Below are 20,689 nucleotides of genomic sequence, written 5' to 3' on the forward strand. Positions count from 1 at the left end.
AGGCTTCTTCTGTTCTAGCCTCCTCTACTGTATTTCATGACCCAGTAATTCAGATTTTTATGACACACTCACAATTTTTAAAAACACTTTATTTTTAAGTAATCTCTATACCCAGTGTGGTCCTCGAACTCACAACCTTGAGATCAAGAGTCACACACTCTACCAACTGAGCTAGCCAGGCAACCCAACATACCCACAATTTAAAGAACACTGTCCTAGCTTTTCTCTTGGTGGCCCTTCTCATCCTTCCGATGTCCATTCAAATGTTAGCCTCTTTAGAGAAGACTTCAGTGACCACGTTATGGTACATAAGATAAAGACTCCCCGGAGTAACCTACCTCCCAATTTATTTCCTTAGCACTATGTAAAATTCTTTCCTACACTTTTCTCTTCTTGTGTTTTGCCTATGGCAATATAATGTCAATGAGAGCAAAGACTTTGTCTCGTTTTTCCACTTTCCTATCTCAGCTTCCAGAACAGTGCCTGGCCCATGGTAAGTATTCAAGAGAAGCTTAAGGAATGAATGAATTGATCTCTACGTGGCTGATAGTGATCCAATTCTCAGAAGAAATGCCTAACTCAATGCATCTCCAAAGGAAGGGGAAAAAGAAATCCAAGTGAAATGGTATGTTTCTCCTGCTAATGCCCCTGCATTAGCCACAGAATTCATCACATCCTTAGACACCCATCCTGCAATGGAGTCACAAGCCAAGAGTCCAGCCCACCTGGCAGGCCACTCAAAACCGTTTCTCTGCTTGTTACCAGAAAAGCAGTGAATCTACCAGCTTGTCTGAGACGCATCAACCATTCTATGCTTCTTAGAAAAGAGACATTGTTTCTAGACTGTAAGTTCCAGGAAAGCCAATCATTCATTTCGCTCTCCACAATTCACTCAACACCTGAATAGACTCATAGAAGCGTGCAGTGAATATTTAAGTGGATATTGTCTTTGAAGCTTCTTAGCCCTTGAAAAATACAGTGATTTTAAAAAAGAATCATCCACTAGATGGCAGTGTCATTCCACAGGACTGCACTATGATTTTCCCCACTAGGATGTGGGGATGGGCTAAGATGTCAAAAGCACTGTTTCGAGCCCTGCAATCAGGGAAGAATTCTGGATGATCGAAGAAAGCAGATTTCATTAAAAGTGCACTAGGTGTTTAGTCATGTCCCTAAGTTGATTTTTTTAATAAATGTGAAGAAAATCATCACTAAATAGCTAGAAGACCTTGAACAAATCGACCTCTGCAAGGAACCCAGTTCCTTCAAATATATTTCCAGGAGGTTCAATCAGAAGATTATCAAGGTCCCTCCTTCCAGCCAATTCTATTTTCATGATACATGCATTGAATAACAATGATTTACAGGCAGCCCAGCAACATCCCACCCTCCCAAGAGAGAGAGACAAGGAGAAGAGCACAGTGAGGTAAGAGAAAAGAGCTCCAGAGTCTGGAGCCAGTGTGCAAACCTCATTGACAAGCTATGGGTAGGTTATTTAACATCTTCAAGCTTTAGTCTCCTCATATGTAAAACAGAGGGAATACATCCATACCTCACAAGGAGGTGGTAAGGATTTGAGAAGATTCCAAGTAAAGTGCCTAACACAGTACCCAGTACAAAAATAAGCATTCCGTAAATATTTACTGCTATTATTTTGTTAGTAAAAGTATTATATCATTTTCGTTGTTATAAGATTTTTATCAATTTAATTCAGCTCAGATACAACTAAAAAGCAATGCTTGAGAACAGACCCAGACCTTTCTGAAGAAGGACTTGCAGCCCACTCCTTGCCCTACAAAGTACTTAGAAAGTATGACTGGGTCAAAGACAAGCACACAACGAACTATAACAAAAGAACGTAATGAAGAAATGTCCACTAATACATATAACTGGCCAAGTCAGTGCTGTGGACTGAATGTTTGTGTCCCTGACAACATTCATAGGCTGAAACCTAACCCCCAATGTGACAGCACTTGGAGGCGGGGCCTTTGGGAGGTGATCAAGTCATGAGGGTGGAGTCCTCATGAATTGGATGAGTGGCCTTATAGAAGAGAGCCCGGAGAGCTCCCTTAGCCCTTCCACCACGTGAGGCCATGGCAAGAAGACAGCCATCTATGAACCAGGAGGCAAGCTCTCACCAGACACTAAATCTGCCAGAGCCTTAATATTGGCCTTCCTAACCTCCAGAACTGTGAGAGTTAAATTTGTCTCTATAAGCTACCCAGTCTATGGTATTCTATTGTAGTAACCTGAACATACTAAATCAGTGAGGAAGAGAGTACCATACACTATGGGAACAGGGAATGGGGAAAAACAAGCCAGTCTTGGGGTTAATACTTTTTGTTTAGCAGCTATAATTTGCCTTCTCATACATGAAGTAGACAGAATAGGTACTTTGTATTTTACAAAAAATGGGACTAAAAGCTCAGAGAGATGAGTACTTGCCCCAGGTCACACAATGAAAATATGGCATAGCACCCCCTGAAGTAAGATATCTCTTTGCCACCCAGTGCTCTGGTCCTGACCAGTACTGGGCTAAGGAGAAGATATTGGCATGGCCTTAAAAGAGTATGTTAGACTCATCCCAGACCATGTCAGCAGTATCCAGGAACAGAGGGAACAGATCGGAGAAGCATTCTCACTCTGGGGAATGCCACGCCTACAGACCAACTGTACTATGGGCCTCTCAACACCAGTAGGTGCTAAAACAATCACACAGTCACTCAACTCTTAAAGACCCCGACTCCTGTTAACTGCTTAGAAACTATAGAGCTGGCCAGCTCCGGTCATTTTGAGTTGTAGTCAAAAAGACCTTCCTTAAATGTAGTTTCCAAACCCTAAATGCCAAATGACACTCAAAGAAGGGTAACTAAAAAGTGAGGGCATCAGCACAGATCCTGAATGAATTATGAATTTTGCTGGAGTTGATATTGGGTGCTCTTCGTCACTTACACAACTAGTTTAAACGCCCATATCAAAGTAGAGGGTTCCTAAGTGAGGATGGGTAACAAATCCTGGTTGTTAAGGGACTCGACTCCACTATCTCCCGAGGTATCTTCATTGTTAACGTTCAACCATAGGATCTTCAGAGTAACTTTCACCTGATAGAAGTACTAAATGGTATTTTCTCAAAAACAAAGTAAATTCAAGAATGAGGGCTACCTTGACAAATGTCCATTGACTAATGAAGGGATAAAGAAGATGCAGTATATAAGACAATGGAGTTTTACCCAGACAGTAAAGAAAAAAAAAATCTTGCCATTTGCAGCAACATGGATGGAGGCAGAGAATATAACGCTAAGTGAAATAAGTTAGCCAGAAAAAAACAAATATATGATTCCATTCATGTGGTATTTAAGAAACAGAACAAGCAAAGGAAAAGAGAGAGAGAGAGAAACCAAGAAACAGACTCTTTATTAAAGAGAACACACTGTTACCAGAGGGGATGTGGGGGGAGGGGATGGGTGAAACAGGTACTGGGGATTAAGGAGTGCAACTTGTCCTGATGAGCACCGGGTGATGTATGGAACTGCTGAATCACTAGATTGTACACCTGAAACCAATATTACACTGTATATTAACTATACTGGAATTAAAATAAAAACTTAAAAAGAATGCGGGCTAGCTTGGAAGTCACAGCCGCTCTTTAGCACATACCTGAGAAAGGTCAAGCAAACTGTTAAGAGTAAAATAACATTCATGCAGTCAACTTTGGAGTTCCACTAGGAAACAGCTCTGTCTCCCAGAAACAAGACCCTCACCATGCAAATCTCCATGAACTAAATGAAAATGATCAGAGCTCCATGGCTGCAAAGCGGTATTTTTCCAAGTGAACTACTCTTCATGTCAATCCAGAAAGAATCAGAGTAGGTCAGATAATTTACCTTTTTTGAAACAAAGTTACCAAAGCATAAAACATATGAATGACAAATCCTCCTTAAAGAAAAAAAAAGAAAGCAAGACAGACAGACTAACGTCAAGTACTGGTTGAAGTAATTTTTTGGGGGGTGAAATAATTTTTTAAAAAATAACAATAGGGGTGCCTAGGTGGCTCAGTCAGTTAAGTGTCTGCCTTAGGCTCAGGTCATGATCCCAGGGTCCTGGGATCTAGTCCCAGGTCAGGATCGAGGTGGGGGAGAGGAGCCTGCTTCTTCCTCTCGCTCGGCCCCTTCCCCCCACTCCTGCTTGCTCTTTCTCTCTCTCTCAAATAAATAAAATCTTTAAATAATAACAACAACAATAAAGAAGGATGATCAAAGTGTTTCAGATGCTAACGTTTCAAATCACGGATATAAGGCAGGAAGTTAAGAAGTAAGGCAGTAAGTACAGAATCAAAAGGGTTACAGAAACAGGAAACCAGACTTCAGTTTGAAAGGAAGAAGCACATTTTAGTAACTAGGGCTGCCCAACAAGGAGGAGCGTGATCTTGATCAGCACCCACCTATTGGTAGGTTGGACAGCCAGAAAAGGGGTACTGTGAGCAGGAAGATACAAAGGGCAATACAGGCATCAGGCATCTGAGGAGGGATCAGGGTCAAGCTCCTGGTTTGTGAGGTCTCTTCAAACCCTAGGATTTTCTAGCAAAGAGGAACAAGCACGCATCCCCAGCACCACATAGAACTTAAACACATTATTCAGGATACTAGTGAAGTAATCTTACCTCCTGAAGCTGAGACTCTTTCTTCTTGGAAGACAAATTTAGGTGTTTTTCTAAGATGCCACAATACTTTTCTGTCTCCTTGTCATACTTTTTCTTGGCTTCCTGGCAAAAAGAGGAGAGGAGAAAAAGAGTAAAATGTTACAGGAATAAAAGCAATCTTCTCAAGACCTCTGCTTGCTCAATTTCATAGCTTCACCATTCCCTCAGACCCAGAACAGCGGACAACCCAGCTCTTCCTACTCTTCAAATAATGTGCGTTAAATCAAACCACCCCCGCCCCCAACAACAGGCCGATGGTTTTGAGTGTCTATCATAAAGGAACCAGTACAATGATAGAAACAAGGTAAATACCAGTATTTACTAGTGGCAAAGCCAGGACTCCATGTGCTGAGAACCTCAGTTGTGAAACAGAAATTTCTAGTTTCTAACTCCAAGGATGTTCAAGGCAAAGAATGGAGCGAGGTTACCTATGAAGCTAATCCCAAAGCACTAAGACCTACTTAAAGCTTAAGTGGGACAAGTCTAGAATAAGGGCAGATCCAACTTAAACAGTGGTCAGAAAGTACTTAATATACAGACCTAATATTCCTGAGCACAACAGTAATACATGTGGGTCTTTAAAATGAGTAAAGATTCAGGCACATGGGTGGCTCAGTCGTTAAGCGTCTGCCTTCGGCTCAGGTCATGATCCTAGGGTCATGGGATCGAGCCCCGCACTGGGCTCCCTGCTCCGCGGGAAGCCTGCTTCTCCCTCTCCCACTCCCCCTGCTTGTGTTCCCTCTCTCGCTGTGTCAAATAAAATCTTTAAAAATAATAATAATAAAAATTTAAAAAATTTTAAAAATGAATAAAGATTCAAAAGAAAACAAGACAAACGTATTCACAGAAGCATCATTTTTACTAACAAACAAACAAAAAAGCCAAAGCAACATCAGTGCCCAAAGATAGGGTTTGAGATAATTAACGGGTGGGACATCTAATTTAACTAGGAAGGCTAGGTAGTCATATGGCAAGTTGCTCATAATGTAATGTGAAGTATTAATATGATACAAACTTGGTGCATGCTACACAGAGTGTAGCTACCTATAGACAAAGATTAAATGGAAAAATAAATTAGAATAATCGAGTTAAGGAAACAGGATAAGGGGTGATTTCCTTCCCATGTTTGGGAAATTTTTATTATCCCACATTAATAGCTTTCAAAATGAAAAATAACACAAATATTATAATACACTTAATAATCCCTGCTTTCCCACCAAGTCACTGAGTCATTGAGATTCTACTTTTATCTCCCATTTTACAGATAAGAAAACTTAGATCTAGGGAGGTTAACTTGTAAAAAGTCATAGAGAGTGACAGAGCTGGGATTTGAGGCTAGGGAGGCTGCCTCCAAAGCCCACCTCTCAATCATACCTGAGACATATGTTCATGGGCAGTCTCTCTTTCCATCCACTTTCTAGTGGGGATGGCAAGCAATGGGGCTGGAAGACAGTGGACAGTGGCCTAATGAACACGACCAATTTCACTAAGTGAGCCCATCAGTCTTACTCCTGACTCAGGTGGAACCCACAGGAACTATTTTTCTGCACTTCCGAGGCCTCAAAGAGGAGAAAAAATATTTGCAGCCAGATAAGGAAGCTAAGAGACATCTCCATTCATTTCACACAGATGTAACAAGTAACCACTCTGTATCAGGCTCTTTGGCCACTGGACAAGGCAGAAGTGGTCCCGAGCCTCATGGTGGTGATGTTCTAGTAGGACAAACACAAGTAACCAGGAAACAAATAATTATAGACAGCCACAAGTGCTATGAAGGAAATAAGGTGCAGTCAGAGATTCCACAGAGAGGGTACTCAAGAGAGGCCTCACTGGGTAGAAAGTGTGAGCTAAATAAGACCTGCTAATCATGTGAGGGACAGGGTGGACCCTTCTAGAGCACAAAAGCAGTAAATACAAATGCTCTGGGCTTAACACTGGGAAGCCTAAGTGGCGCAGGGGACAGGAATCACCGAGAAGCTCTCACTTGAAGCTCTGACAATCTCCTGCCACATCATAACTCCATTTATCTGGTCAACAGCAAAATTCTAAGCCTCTCAAAGTGGACAGAATCATCACATACCCTTTTTGGCTGACATGTATCCATTTCTACAAATCTGAATTTTGCTTGAAAAGACCACTTATATACAGGGACAACTCAACATGCAGAAGCAAGTGAGGAAAAAGGCTGAGGAGACATTACTCCTTCAAATTTGAGGAAGGGTACAGGCTAGACACTTGACTCAAGCAACTCTTTCCTTTATAAAAACCAGTAACTTTGAGCTAGGGCCCCAACTCCGCTTCATGCTCACAGAACCACTCCAGCAGCCTGTCAGCAAGCCCCAAGGAGAACCCTGTGCTGGAATGGCCCAGCTGGCCAGAGGTGAGAAAAGGCCAGCAAACATGAGTCACCGGCGTTCTGTGACTTTCTGGCAACTCGAGCTGCCACATTCCATGTTCAAGAGGATAGCCAGAGCTAAAGAGAAAGGGAAGCAGTTTCTGTCCTGAGAAACAAGACCTCAGGGGATAACTCTACTAAAGATTTAGATAATGTTCTTAAGTCGGGAGGGTGGTGCTAATGAGTTTAAATTCTCTACTCAGGTACAACATGGTGCTCGCCTTCCAGGGAATCCACTGGGGGCGCCTAAACGGACAAAGGACAGAATTAGGATTCTGGAAATGATTCCCAATTCTCCATGGACTGATTCTAAACAAATCACTGCCCCTCTTCAGAACTGGGTTCCCTCATCTATTAAACTGAGGAGGACTCCATGAGGTGACTACATAGGTTCCTTCCTCTTTCAGCTCAGAGAGTGTCTAACAAAGAATAAAAACAACCACCTCCTCGTAGGCCTATTAGGATAAAATGAGCTAAACCACAGACTGTGCTTAGCAGAGGGCCCAGCACACAGAAAATGCACAATAAAATTCGGTAATGATGATGATGATGGCAGTAGTGATGATGGCAGCCATCGTGGTGATAGTGGTCAAGAGGCCCATCATCTGAACGTACCTCTCCTCCTTACTGAGAACACTACTTCCTTCCCATGCCCAGTGTACCATAAAGGTAAGCCTTCATAGCACTTACCACAATTTGAAATGATGTTTATTTACATCTTTTTGTTTCACGTCGTTCTCCCTAGCCACACCACGAGCACAGTACATCTTCACTTGCTCGCCACCATAAACCAGTGTGTAGCATGGTGCCAGATGCAGAGCAGGCACTCACAGATTTTTTTTAAATGGATGAACTGTATGTACTGAATCTAACAGCTAACATAAAAAGACTATATGACAAATACTGTTCTAAGCACTTTATATGCATTTACTCATGTCTTTCTCATAGAACTCTAGGAGGTCAATATTATCACTGGCCCTAGCCTACAGATCGGAAAACAGGTATGGAGAGGTTTGGCTACTCCCCAACTTGGCATGCCAATGGCACAAGTGAGGTTGGGGCCCCGTCTTCACCACTAACTTCTCCTTTACTTTCACCGTAGAGCCTGGCTCTCCAAATGCACCTCGGCTGGAGGAAAAACGAGTTCCCCTAAAGTCAGAATTCTGAACCTAGGGCCACAGTTATGCCAAGCTCCAAGGTCGCGCCCTACCACAGGACAGGTACACTAGCATCAGAATGCCCAGGAGTCCTCCTCCCTGGCAGCCTCCACCCCCAACACTAACTTCTGCTTCTTACAAGTAGCAACAGGTTGTTAGAGCAACCAAAGCCGCACCACAGTGGGAGGAAGGGTAATTTTAGCACCACACAGTGTGAGTTCAGAAACTTCCACTTGGCTGCTCAAGAGCCCTCTCTGGCTCTTAGCTATTCTTTAGTCTGCTGCCTAGACTGCCTGGTGAAGAGTTTGTTTCTTTGCTTTCTCTTAAATGTAGACAATACTAGGATATAAATGTGTGCATGTGGGGGGAGGGGGGGGAACCAGTACAGTGAAAAAAGGAAATGACACAGGAAGAACGAGGAGAAATCATCCAGAACATCATCACACTGTTCAAGAGGAATGAGAGATCAGAGTATGTATGAGAGGCAACATGTTTTGATAAGTGATGATTTTATTCAAATTCTTTCATACTCCTACTTCTTGCCTTCTACAGCCCCACCCCCACCTCACCCCCAGAAGAGTACCTGCTCCTGTCATCACGATCACTGGTATTACCCCAAACGAGCCCACTCAGACACCTGTTCCTCCCCCGTGGCAACTATGAGAATGCCCAAAACCAGGGCTGAGGGAAGAGGCCAGAGTGCGAAGCATCCGAGGTCAGAAGCAGAAAAGACTCTTGGAAAGAGGATTTGATAAGGAGGTCTATCTGCTCTGCTGCTGCCTCTAAGCTCCTCAGAATGCCCAGAGCCACTGTCGTATGTTACCACGAGGAGAAAGCACAGGTCCCAAGGCCACTAAAGTGAAGGTCCGCTCCCTGGGCCTACAAATTGGAGAACCTGGGGACGGACACTCATGGCAAATTCAAAGTCTTGGACAAACTCTTAGTGGAACAAGACTCCCTTTTAATTTTACATTCCTTAATCTCTGATACAAAACCCATGAGGTCTAATTTCTTCATAAATATAAAACGTAAAATTGGCAGAAAGTGCTAAAGAACTGGAAGAAAAATCTTTGCTATGGTCCGTCCTTCAAACTACAGTCAACCATCCCTCTGAAGAACCCTCACTGAACAGCACATCATCTTTTTCAGACCCTAACCATATTCATTTTCAGAAGCCCATGTGCTTCGGTGGGGACATGGGGCTGGGAGACAGATCCCACTTCATTACATTGCAGTTACCTTTTTCCCACCTACAGGCACCTACCTCTCAAGACCATTTCACAGCTGAGTAAAATCTAAACATGTCAGAGTGATGTTGCCCAAAGCTCCTTGCAGGTGGCACAAAGGACTGCAGCTGAAGGACTCACAGTTCCAGGAAAATAGGAAGAAAAATCTCGAAAATCCCTCTGCTTTCATTGATCCCAGTGCAAACACCTTCTCTGCAGGGGCCTCTAACACCCTACTAACAGCCAACCAGGGAGGGTTTCTTAGTGACTTATCACAAGGCAGGGGAACCATGGAGAGTCAGTCTTTCAAAAATGAATAAGATCCCCTTTGCACTCTTTTCAAGGAAATTTCAGCAGCGAGTCAGCCACATTTCAGCCGCAGTCCCTCCCAGTCAGTGGTAACAAACCGGGACCTAGAAGTTGAAGCAGTCCTGCTTTTTGACACGCACCATGTAGAATGTATATTTTTAAATTATTTGCTAACATCTTTTTAAACCAGGAAATTTCAAAGAAAACTCTGACTTCTGTTTCTCTTGAAAAATTTCAAGATCCGGCAACAAAGGGTGCATTTTCACTCAGCAAAAATGAGCTCAGAACAGGGTTGCCAGGCACTCAGGGCCCAGTTTGCAACCCCCTGGTCTATGCTCTGAGCCCTGGACCTCTTCAGTAAGTACAATTCTACCTTGTCCAAGCACAGATGTATCTACTAACACAAGGAGGCATGGTTTCTACCTTTGCATGATTTATGAACTAGCACAAAACGATTAGGTAACAAAATACTAGAATGTCTGCTCTGGGGTTGACCACTCAATCTTACTTCAGACACTTGTGAGTAACAGATGAGCCACTACATAAAATCAAAAAACAAGAATGCCCTGGAATCCAAGAACAAGGTTTGAGTAATTCTCACCTTGGCAGCCCCAATCTGCTCCTTTCGAAACTTCTCCAAGGGAGTGATGAGCACCTCGCTGGCATTCTCAATCTGGTGAGGAAAAACAAGGCAGGGGAGTGGGGTAGACACGTATACATAAAAGCAAATATCAGTTAAGAATTCTAGCAGTTCTGGCACAAAATGCCTCCCTGTGTCTCACTTTAAAATTTGAGTAAGCAGGGCGCCTGTGTGGCTCAGTCAGTTAAGCAACTGACTCTTGATTTAAGCTCAGGTCATGATCCCGGGGACCTGGGATCGAGCCCTGCACCGGGCTCCCTGCTCAGCAGGCAATTTGCTTCTCCCTCTTCCTCTAACCCTCCCCCCTGCTTTGCTCTTGCTAGCTTGCGCTAATGAATAAATTAAAATCTTAAAAATAATAAAAACGAGTACTTCTAAAAATGTAAGCGACCAAGTAAAGGCAGAGGGGAACTGGTGACCAGGATAGGATCTAAATTTCAGGTTCAGGTACATCTTGTGAATGCCCATTCACCCAAGCTATATTTAAGTAGAAATATTTTAGGTAGATCAACACTGAGTCTAGGTTAAGAACAAGAAACACCTTTGGACATGAGGTGGCATGAAAACCTGCCAAGCCTGACTTCGTGTATTCCTACCAGAACTGGACTAGAATCAGGACATCTGTGCCTCCAGACCGCTGGCTGCCTCTCAACTTCATCCCACCACTCACTCCAACAGGTCCTATATGCCAACCATATCATCACCGCCATGCACCTCAAATGCACAAAACTTGTCCCATTTCCAGGCTTTTGCATCTGGACATTCCCTCCCCAAATGCTCTCATGGATGACTCATTTCTTATTCTAATTGAGGTCTTGGCTTAAAGGTCACCTCTTTAAGAAAGCCTTCCATGATGACAAGCATAGTCCAAAGAAATTTCTCACCACCCCACCAAAGTGTTTTCTTCAGAAGAGTAAGCCAGCTAAAGTTTTCTAATTCGCTACTATACACACACACACATAGCACCATCTTATAAATGTTCACTTGCCTACCATTTTCCCCCAAACACAGAGGAGTGCTGAAACAAAGGAGCACTCGAATATTTTTCAATGACTAAATGAATGAATGAATGATTTCTTGACTAGCTGCCAACTGTGTGACCATAGGCAAAGTATTTAACCTCTCTGGGCTCTAATTTCCTCATCTGCCAAATGAGTAGGCTGGATTGTTCCAGCTCTAAGATTCTATGGTCTATTCTAAGGCAGTAAAATATTTTACAATCTTTCCTTTTAAGTCATTCACTGCTCACTTGTCGCTCAACTAATTATTTCAGGAATCTTGATACAACAAAGCATTATTTTTCTAAATCACATGCATATACACCACAATGAAACCAACAGAGTAAATGCCAGAAGCCAAAGATGGACACAGCCAAGAACTAACTGAGCAATGGGAGGAATAAAAGGTGGCAGGTCTCCAAATTCATTGCCATTTGCTTTTTTCTTAATTTTGAGAGCACTTATCTAGGAAGAGAGCATTTTAACATGTTTTGCAATGTTTAACTTGATTGATTTTTATTGATTGATGTTGCTTAATGGGCTCACTTGTTTAAGTCTTCCACAAATCGAGGATAAATCTCCGAAGCTCACAGTGGTGTGCTGAGCCCCTAAGCCACTGATTCTCAGCCTAAGCTGTATGTCAAGCTCACCTGGGAAGCTTCTCAAAATTCCAACGTCCAGGCTGCACTTCAAACCAATAAAATCAGAATCTCTGTACTTCATCCCAGGCATCAGTATATTTTAAACTCCCCAAGTTGTTCCAGTGGGCATCCATGATTGAGAATCTAGCCTTAAGGAGATGCTAAATACACAAAAGCAGTAACTACTCACCGGGGAACCAGGATGCCCAAGACCCTGTCCCAGTCCTTCTACTGCTTGCTATTTGCCTTCACAAGACCTCAGTTTTCCCATGTGGCCAATGAAAGACTACAGACAGTGAGATAACATAATAAGGTTGTTCTGGGTCTAAGATTCTAGGACTGTGTAATTTACACTCAGTTCCAAGCACTATACTGATGGGACGGACACATGAAATGATTATCAGACACAATGTGGTAAATGGAGAATCAGAGACATGAACGGAATACTAAGAAACTACAAAGCACAGCCAAATATCCCAGGGAGTCAGAGAAGCCTTCCCAAAAAGGTGTGGTTTTGCAAAGCTGAGCTGAATTGATGAGGATGAGGAGGCAGGGAAGAGGCTTGCGATGGCTAGATACTCAGACGCACACAGCAGAAACTCAGTTCACTGACATTAATAATAAAATTGCAGAGGCAAGCTGAAGAGTATAATCCAGTCATTGTTCTCTTACCACGGGCCATAGCAATCTGCAGGGTATTCAGCGTGATTTGCTTACCACACCCCCCACCCACAAATACTGACTCGGCCAAGAATCAGACTCAAAAGTATCACTTCCCTTTCTCGGGCAGTAGCACGTGCACAAACACACAAGCTTCCCCCTGCTTCCACCCACCACCAACCCTGCTGCAGCTACCAGCCTCCTGATTCTGCTTCAAGCACCCAAAAATGAGCAATCAAGGAAAACAGACACTATTTCTGTCTCTCTGTGCAGGGCAGAAGGTGAGAGCTTCTGCTCTGTTGAGAATTTCAAAGAAATTCCCCCATTCTTCAGTTTAATACAAATTTGGGTTTGAATCCAGACTGTGATACTTTTTAACTATGTGATCTTGAGCATGTTAATTAACCATTCTAAACCTCAATATCTTTATCCAGACACTGGGATGATATAGGTACCACCTTGCCGAGTCACCATGGGGGTTAAAATTTAAAATGTGTGCATACGTAATATCTTGGTCGAGGCTATGGACTAAGCAGCATCTCCTCAAAATTTATATGGGGAAGCCCTAACCTCTATTAATTAAACAAAGAGGCCATTAGACGTAGATGGCTCTAATGCTCTAGCAGCCTACATAAGCCGACCAAAACCCAAGGCTGTAAATCTCTCAAGGTTAAGAAATGGAAACAACTAGGCTTTCCCAAATAAGGCAACAGCCTGAGATACAGCCAATCAAGTAATTTCCTTGCTACTTCCATATGTTCTCTATAAAAGTCTTTGCCCTACAGTTCTGTTAGTAGAGCTTTCCTAAAGATTTCCAGTTTGGTACTGTCCAATCTGAACCAATTTTTGTTCAAATAAAGTTTTAAAGATACGTCTCATTTTATCATTTAATACCCCCAGCGTGACACTATCTGGAGATGAAGCCTTGGGAAGATAATTAGGTCATGAGGGTTGAATCCTCACAATGGGATTAATGCCCTTCTAAGCCAAGACTGAAGAACCATTCTGCCCCTTTCTCTCCCATTTAAGGACACAGCAAGAAGGTGACCATGTGCAAGCCAGGAAAAGGGTCCTCACCAGGAACCAAATCAGTTGGTTCCTTGATCTTGGACTACCCAGTCTCCACAACTGTGAGAAATCAATATTTGTTGTGTAAGCCATCTAGCCCATGGTATTTTGGTATGGCAGTCTAAGCATATTAAGACAGTAGACTTAGTCTCAAATGATCAGTTTTAGCATGGGAAGAGGGGAAAAATCACTGATAGACTCTTCCTAGGCCCCTGTAGCACCATTAGCTTAGGGACAAGCCTTCCTGGGGACAAATCAGCATGCAGCCAGCAGGGGGATTTCAAATCAGGCTCCATTCTTGGTATCTCAGGGATAAGGAGAGGATGCAAAGAACTTGTGGATGCGGAATCCCTCATCTGTTGATGCTTAGCCACATCAGAATTAGAATACAGAAGGTATCTTTTAAGAACCTGAGGATCAGCATTTGATTCTTGACTTTGCACAGTGCCTCCCTTTGAAGAACCTCTTGTAATTATCATCATTTACTACATGCCCACTTATTGGGTGCATGCTAGAGGGCAGGCACTGGGTTAGCCATTTCCAAATAAAGAGTGAAGAAGTGCCCTTCAAAAGCTCTTGGGTAAACTTACTAAAATGAGGAAAGCAGGGAGCACAGTATGACACGTTCATTCCCACTCTGCCTGTAGGGAATTGGAGGCTCCCAAAGTTAACTAATTCAAAAGATCCACCCATAAGTCATACCTTACAGGTGCACCTTACAGTGAATCTTTGGGAGGCCAACAACGTGGTTCTAACGTTATCGACAGTAATCCCTTAACATTTGCGAAATGTTTCCAACCCTGCAAAGATGAGAAGATGAGGCGTGTTCAAGAGCTCAAAACACTCAAGTGGTAGAGGCTGGACTCAAACCCAGTTCTTCTGACAACAAATCTCTTGACATGACAACACTGTATGGGAGCAAGAGCAGCCCAGCCATACTCACCATCCGTATCCGCTCATCTTCAAGATTCCTGAGGACAGTGGCAAACTCCTGCAAAGACCTTGCTGGAAAAGAGAAAGTACCATGAAAGGGACAGAGAAATGGGCCTTTGGGAGCCTTCCAGGTATAGCTATTATGTTATGGATTGAAATCCCTTGGCACATGCAAAATCCTAAAGTCAATTGCTTCCCAAGGCTCTCCTTATCTTTTAATCATTAACCATCCAGGACGACCCCCGAATGAAGGTTAATTTCACCTGGCACTCTAGTTGGGAAAGGATTTCCTTCAAGGACCTGTCTGTTCCTGAGACTACCCAGGACTGATGAGGTGCTGGCCAGCTTCCAGACCATAGGCTGAAAAGGGCAGAGTTCTGCTTGGGAGTTGAAGGATTTCCTGCCCAGGATTTAACCTCTTCAACCGTGGCTGTGGGACTGTGTCAGAAATCAACCATTCCTCTGGTATCACAACTACACCAATATAGCTCGCAACAGAAGCCACATCAAGCCACCTATTAATATAATGCAGCCTGCAGCATGGTGGTCAGACACGGAGAGTCCCCACTAGAATTATTCCCAAAGGCAAAAGGCAGTAAGTCCAGTAGCCCTGAGGATATTCAGAATATACATGTAATGTTGGGGAGCTCCAGGAGTGACTACAGGGATGCATTTTCATTGCTCTCAGCTATCTCCCAGCTGCCTTCCCTCACCCCCAGATCCTGGCACTCTGTGTAACAACAGGGATTCAATAAGCATATGACAACTTTTTCAATCCTTGCTCACCCCTGGAGCTAACCAAGATGCCCAATGTATGAAGAGTCGAGGGCAATGACTAGACCCTGCCAGACACAGGTGTCTTGACCCTGCAAATCCTCTGTGCTCAGCATTGCCTGCAAGAGACAGAAGGTAATAGTGAAAAGAAAAGCAGCACAGCAATCAACAGTAACCCCACCCTCAGCCTCTGGTTAAGGAAAGGCAGAGCGGAGCTGGACACCAAGCTCTTCTGTCCATCTGAAGGCAGCCACAGCAACGTAGCTCCAGCTGACAACTGCCAGGCCTGAATGTGGGGCCAGCTGATCAGATCCTCCAATTTTCAAAGAGATGGAAAACCAGAACTTTACACAAATTCAATTTACATGTTAATTCGATTTTAAAAAATGAGTGCCAAAGAAAACATGGTTGTATTCTGATTTCAGCCCACAAACCATTATTTGCAACCTGTAAATCTTCCCTCATCTACCTGTCTTCTGTTCTTGCTCTCAGTTTTGTAGTACTTGGGCAAAGAAAAGTCACAGAAACAGCCAGAAGCAAAACATTACAGGAGGCTGGAGAGAACTCACTGCAAACCTTCAAGCTGCCTCCTACAGGCCCAAGGGAGAGAGAGGCAGTTTCAGAACTCTGAGGAAAAGCCTAGAATAGCCCCTCACTTCACTCTGCCCCCTCCACTGTTGGTGTGGACTTAATTTATGACACTTAGTACTTCCTCTCACAGGAAACAGGCTCAGCAAGGATGGTGACAGTTATGATAAACAGTGACTCAGCAGACACACGGTTAAGACTTACCTATACACATTTCATCATCTGTTTCTGCATCTCCTATGCACTGAAATTTGAATTCATTTAAGGAATCGGCAAATTTCCTCTTCGCCAAAGACAAATCTAGCAAGAAAAAGAGTAAAAAATATGAATTACTGACGTAAATTGATTTTCATATTTGCTGAACGTTTTAGTCCTACTAATGCAGCAGCTAGATTTGTTCCTGAGGCTATTTCAAACACAATGTAAATTCAAAATACTGAACATCTGCTTCTAACCTGAAATTCTGACTGGCTTGAAAAGTTACTATTTCTGTTACTTTGCTTTAACCATTCCGGTCCCAGTTCTAATTCCTCAAGCCACACAGTGAGTCCAATCATGTACGTTTGTCACAGGTGGGAATCCAGGAGGAAGCATGGGTCAGAGCAGATCTCAGTACCCACAACCCTGTGGGTCAGCCCTGCCACCGACCTCCCACGTAATCAGCCCTGCCGGGGACCTCCCATGTGGTCCAGCATTAGGTAGGGAGCGGGAAGAAAGGGCATGGAAGTGCCCCATTCCACGGCACAGGAGCTCCTGGACTCTTTATTCTGATTCAAGCACACGTGAGGCCGAGTTCTCACAACCCTCTGTTTCCCTCATGAGGAGAGTGACCGGCCAGCCTGACAAATTTCCGTCTGAACCATTTCCCTGGGTCATTGCGTTCCCCGCTGCCACAAGAACAAAGCCCTGGCAATGTTCTGAGTTGGGGTAAAAACACACCCCACATATGTTATCTATAAAGAAAGCTCTCGGAAACCCTTGTCAAATTTAAAAAATAAGCTTTCATCTAAGGCCATATTAAAAGCCAATGATCCCTCCTGAACCCTCAGCTTCTGTTAAGGGTATAAAACCACCCAGGTACCTTTAAGTGGCCTGACAGACACAGCTGCTCAGTACAAATGTGCTTAACTTAATTCCACGTGCAGCCTTCCTGCAGATTAGGCTAATCATTCAAATTACCCTCATAGATGTTTCCCTTATTGAAGGGGAAATGGTATTATGTCCAATTCCCAGAGGAGGGAAATAGGAGGCATAACTGGCAACCTGCACTGGCTTTAATGAGATAGGGGGAGGAGGTTGGGAGGATTCTGGCTTCACAGATCAACATAATCTAATGGAACAAAAGCATCCATGGTCTTCCGCTCTTCTCTTTTTTAGTTCCCAGATCTGTTCCTTAAAGTGAGGGGTCATGTTTTTTTTCCACCTTTTGGTTTTATTTGTTTCCTCTCTGTGTACCTGGCAGCGCATCCTGCTCAGTGCATGCTGAATAATGTATGTGTGGAGGGGGGTGTACAAGTTCAACCACCGGCGTGCAGCTCGCCAATCCCAGAGCTTATCCCAAGCAGCAGCTGCCATGCAAGAGCCCAGCTAAGCAGTCCTTCTGCTCTCAGGTCTGGGGCTCAGGGTTACCACACAGACAGCAGGGGCTCCTGTTCGGAGACCACCCTCCTACAGGCTCGGATGACGTGAATCCTAAGATAGCATGGCTTATGCAAGGCCCTCTGCTCTACACCAAAAGAGGAAGACACTTGAAGTGGAGAAGAAGAACCCAGGAGCCACCAGCGAATAGTCTCTGGTCTCTCCCTGGTTCAGTCACTTTAATGCAATGGTCCTTGGCAAAAAGTCCAAAGATGCTGGCAGAGGAATCAGCCGTCTCCTAAAACTGGCCGACCCACGCAGAGGATCTCCCTAAGAATACAAATCACTCCCTGGCAAGTCAAGAAAGAAACTGATTCATCTCAAAGTCAGAACACTGTGGGGAGGAAAGACAGCAGGCCACAGGCAGGATAAGGTAAAGGAAGAATCACCTTTCAGAGTGGAAGACAAAGCCCCCAAGAAGGCCAAAGAGTATCAGGTATACAATGTGGGCATGGCTGTGCTCGGTCTCATTGGAGTCACAATGTCTTCTGATCAGAACTCACAAAGAAAGGCTTGAGCCAAGAGTAAGACTAGAGTTGCTCCTCTATCCACCTAACAATCCTCTATGCCTCCCCCCTAGGCAAGAAAGACTCAAGCTGGACAAGCATCTCCACACAGTGGAAAAAAGGTGAAACATAAGGCAGGCTTTGGGAAACCTCCCAACACGCACCCGAGAAGCGGTGCTGCCAGGAGCAGCTCTCAATGAGGATCCAGGAATGGCTAATAATGCACAACGGGGCCTTTGTGGGGCCTTTTCATAGGAGGACCCATTTAACCTGGAGCAGGTCTATTAGCTTATGACCAGAAAGTAACCTTATTTCATTGTCGAGTGACACATAGCACACCCCACCACAACACAAACCTGAGAAGCCATGTGGGCCCCACAAAGCTGATAAGGAGGCCTCTCTCCTTGACAATAGAATTAGGTAGTGAGTACTGGTCTGAAGTCCATGCTGGGTTGTAGGCCAGTGAGCACAGCTAGATAGACTAAAAATCCCAATTATTGGAATCTGAAAAGAAATTCACCATGGGCTTGAATGGCTCATGTCTGAGGGAGAAATCTTGGTAAAGGTGTAGGGGGACACTGGGTATTTTGCTTGTTCAGCATCCACTCCCCAGTCTTTAGATCAGCGGCTAAAGCTTGCTTTATTTTTTTTAAAGATTTTATTTATTTATTTATCAGAGAGAGAGCACAAGCAGGGGGAGAGGTAGGCAGAGGGAGAAGCAGGCTCCCCGCTGAGCAAGGAGCCCGATGTGGGACTCGATCCCAGGACGCCGGGATCATGACCTGAGCCAAAGGCAGATGCTTAACTGACTGAGCCACCCAGGTGTCCCTCAAGCTTGCTTTGAAGAACCTCCCCCTTTATACTTGCCTTGCATGGGGTCCTGGTTATAGGCTGATCAGCCCCTTCCCCAGCCCCTTGCCCTCACCCCAACCTCACCTGGCTCCTGTGTTCAAATTTCAGCTCCACCATTTCCTAGAAGTGTAACTAACCTAGGTTAGGCCTAACTTCTTAGTCACCTCGCCTGACATAAGTTGTCAGCCCCACCTAACCCATTAGATTGTCAGGAGACCCAGGGAGATCCACTACACAAGCACTCTGTACACTGTAAGCTTCAGTTCTAGGCAAGGCTGGGTTATTCTTCCCTAACGTGTGAATCCTGCAATGACAGTAAGCAGGACTACCTGTGTTGAGAACTCAGCTAAGTTAGAGGAGTGACATAAAGGCACACAGTTCAAACGTGGGGATCTAGGACTCTATCAGCTCTTGGGAGCCAAGATCCTTGTAGCATGTGGATACACCATGATGCCTCACCCTGTTAAGATAAAACCCTCTCTGTTACTTGGGACAATGGAGAAGACACCAAAAAGATCACCTAAAACACACTGATTCTTGTCTACTTCAACCCAAAACGACCGATAGAATCTTACATAGACGATCAACTCTGCCATGCAGCTACGGGGGGACCTCTTTCTGGAGCTTTCACTGTGATGCAACAGGAATCTAACATGCACACAACCAGGAAGAGGAGTGGAGAAAGCAGAGAGGCTGGTACCGGCGCTGAGGGCATGCCAAGCTTCATGACACCCTGCTCATATAACCCCACTGTTTCGTATTCAGTGCAAGATACACCAAGGTGCCAAAGGTCAATGATATTTACTGTGCAGACATATCTGTTGCTAGAAAGGCAGAATGCCGGCCAGGACAGACAGACAGTCGTAACTGGCAGCTTCTGGGGAGGACAAGTATTTGCCTTACAGAATTAAGTCTCTTCTGGGTGAGGAGACCAGGCAGCTAAGGGACACAGAAGCAACGAGAAGTCTGGGTCTTGAGGCACCGCTCTCAAAGGTGTCTGTGACTAGGGGAACACAGGGAAGTGCCCTTCTCCTCCCGCGGATGCCATGCTCTTGCCTCCCCGGATACTCATCTGCACAGAGTGTTAAGAGAACTTAACCTAAGTACCAATTCTTTTTTCAGCAAAAGAAGGTTGAAACTTTTTTTTTAAGTTAGGATCTACCTTCAGTTACACAAGTTTTACCTCAGTACCACAAGTCAAACCATTCCCATTTTCTCCTTGGGGAAAATTTAACATCCATGTGCACACAAAAACACACCATGATGAAGGACTTGAGGCAACCTTACCATTACATTTATTTCAGTGCATCTATTACCTTTCTTTGACCTCTAAAGTTACCAGAACTGTATATAACTATCCATAAAATTTTTTACTCCTTGGTCACATCTCCCTGGATGTAGAAACTGATTACAGTTATTGAAGTCCACCTGCCAAGGTAAGTATTTGCGACAAGAATGGCCTGTTGGCTGCTTAAAGCACAAACACTGAAGTCCTCAGGCCTCGCTAATCTCTCCCTTCTCTGAAAGCCAATTACACTTACTCTATGTGCCTGATCACCTTGTATTTGGAATGATTCCAGAACCATGCATGAGTGGTTCCTTGGC

At 44.2% G+C, this 20,689-nt stretch overlaps 1 protein-coding gene across 15 annotated transcripts in view; it reads right to left on the bottom strand.

Moving 5' to 3' along the window:
• Positions 1 to 20,689, bottom strand: part of ARHGAP26 (Rho GTPase activating protein 26) — a 451,561-nt gene that overhangs the window by 332,910 nt on the left and 97,962 nt on the right. For all 15 annotated transcript variants that reach the window (XR_012382106.1, XR_012382105.1, XM_073905517.1 and 12 more), the window contains exons 2-5: positions 16,293 to 16,388; positions 14,737 to 14,798; positions 10,388 to 10,459; positions 4,661 to 4,762 (exon numbers count right to left, since the gene is read on the bottom strand). Coding sequence is in view for 13 of the 15 variants with exons in the window: in XM_073905517.1 (XP_073761618.1) it covers positions 4,661 to 4,762; positions 10,388 to 10,459; positions 14,737 to 14,798; positions 16,293 to 16,388 (332 nt within the window). In the remaining 2 variants the exon portion in view is untranslated. The remainder of the gene's footprint in view (positions 1 to 4,660; positions 4,763 to 10,387; positions 10,460 to 14,736; positions 14,799 to 16,292; positions 16,389 to 20,689) is intronic.

This window comes from Callorhinus ursinus, unplaced genomic scaffold (assembly GCF_003265705.2).
Source record: "Callorhinus ursinus isolate GAN/ISIS: 27379988/994484 unplaced genomic scaffold, GSC_fseal_2.0 scaffold23, whole genome shotgun sequence".
In the NCBI taxonomy this organism is placed as follows: Eukaryota; Metazoa; Chordata; class Mammalia; order Carnivora; family Otariidae; genus Callorhinus; species Callorhinus ursinus.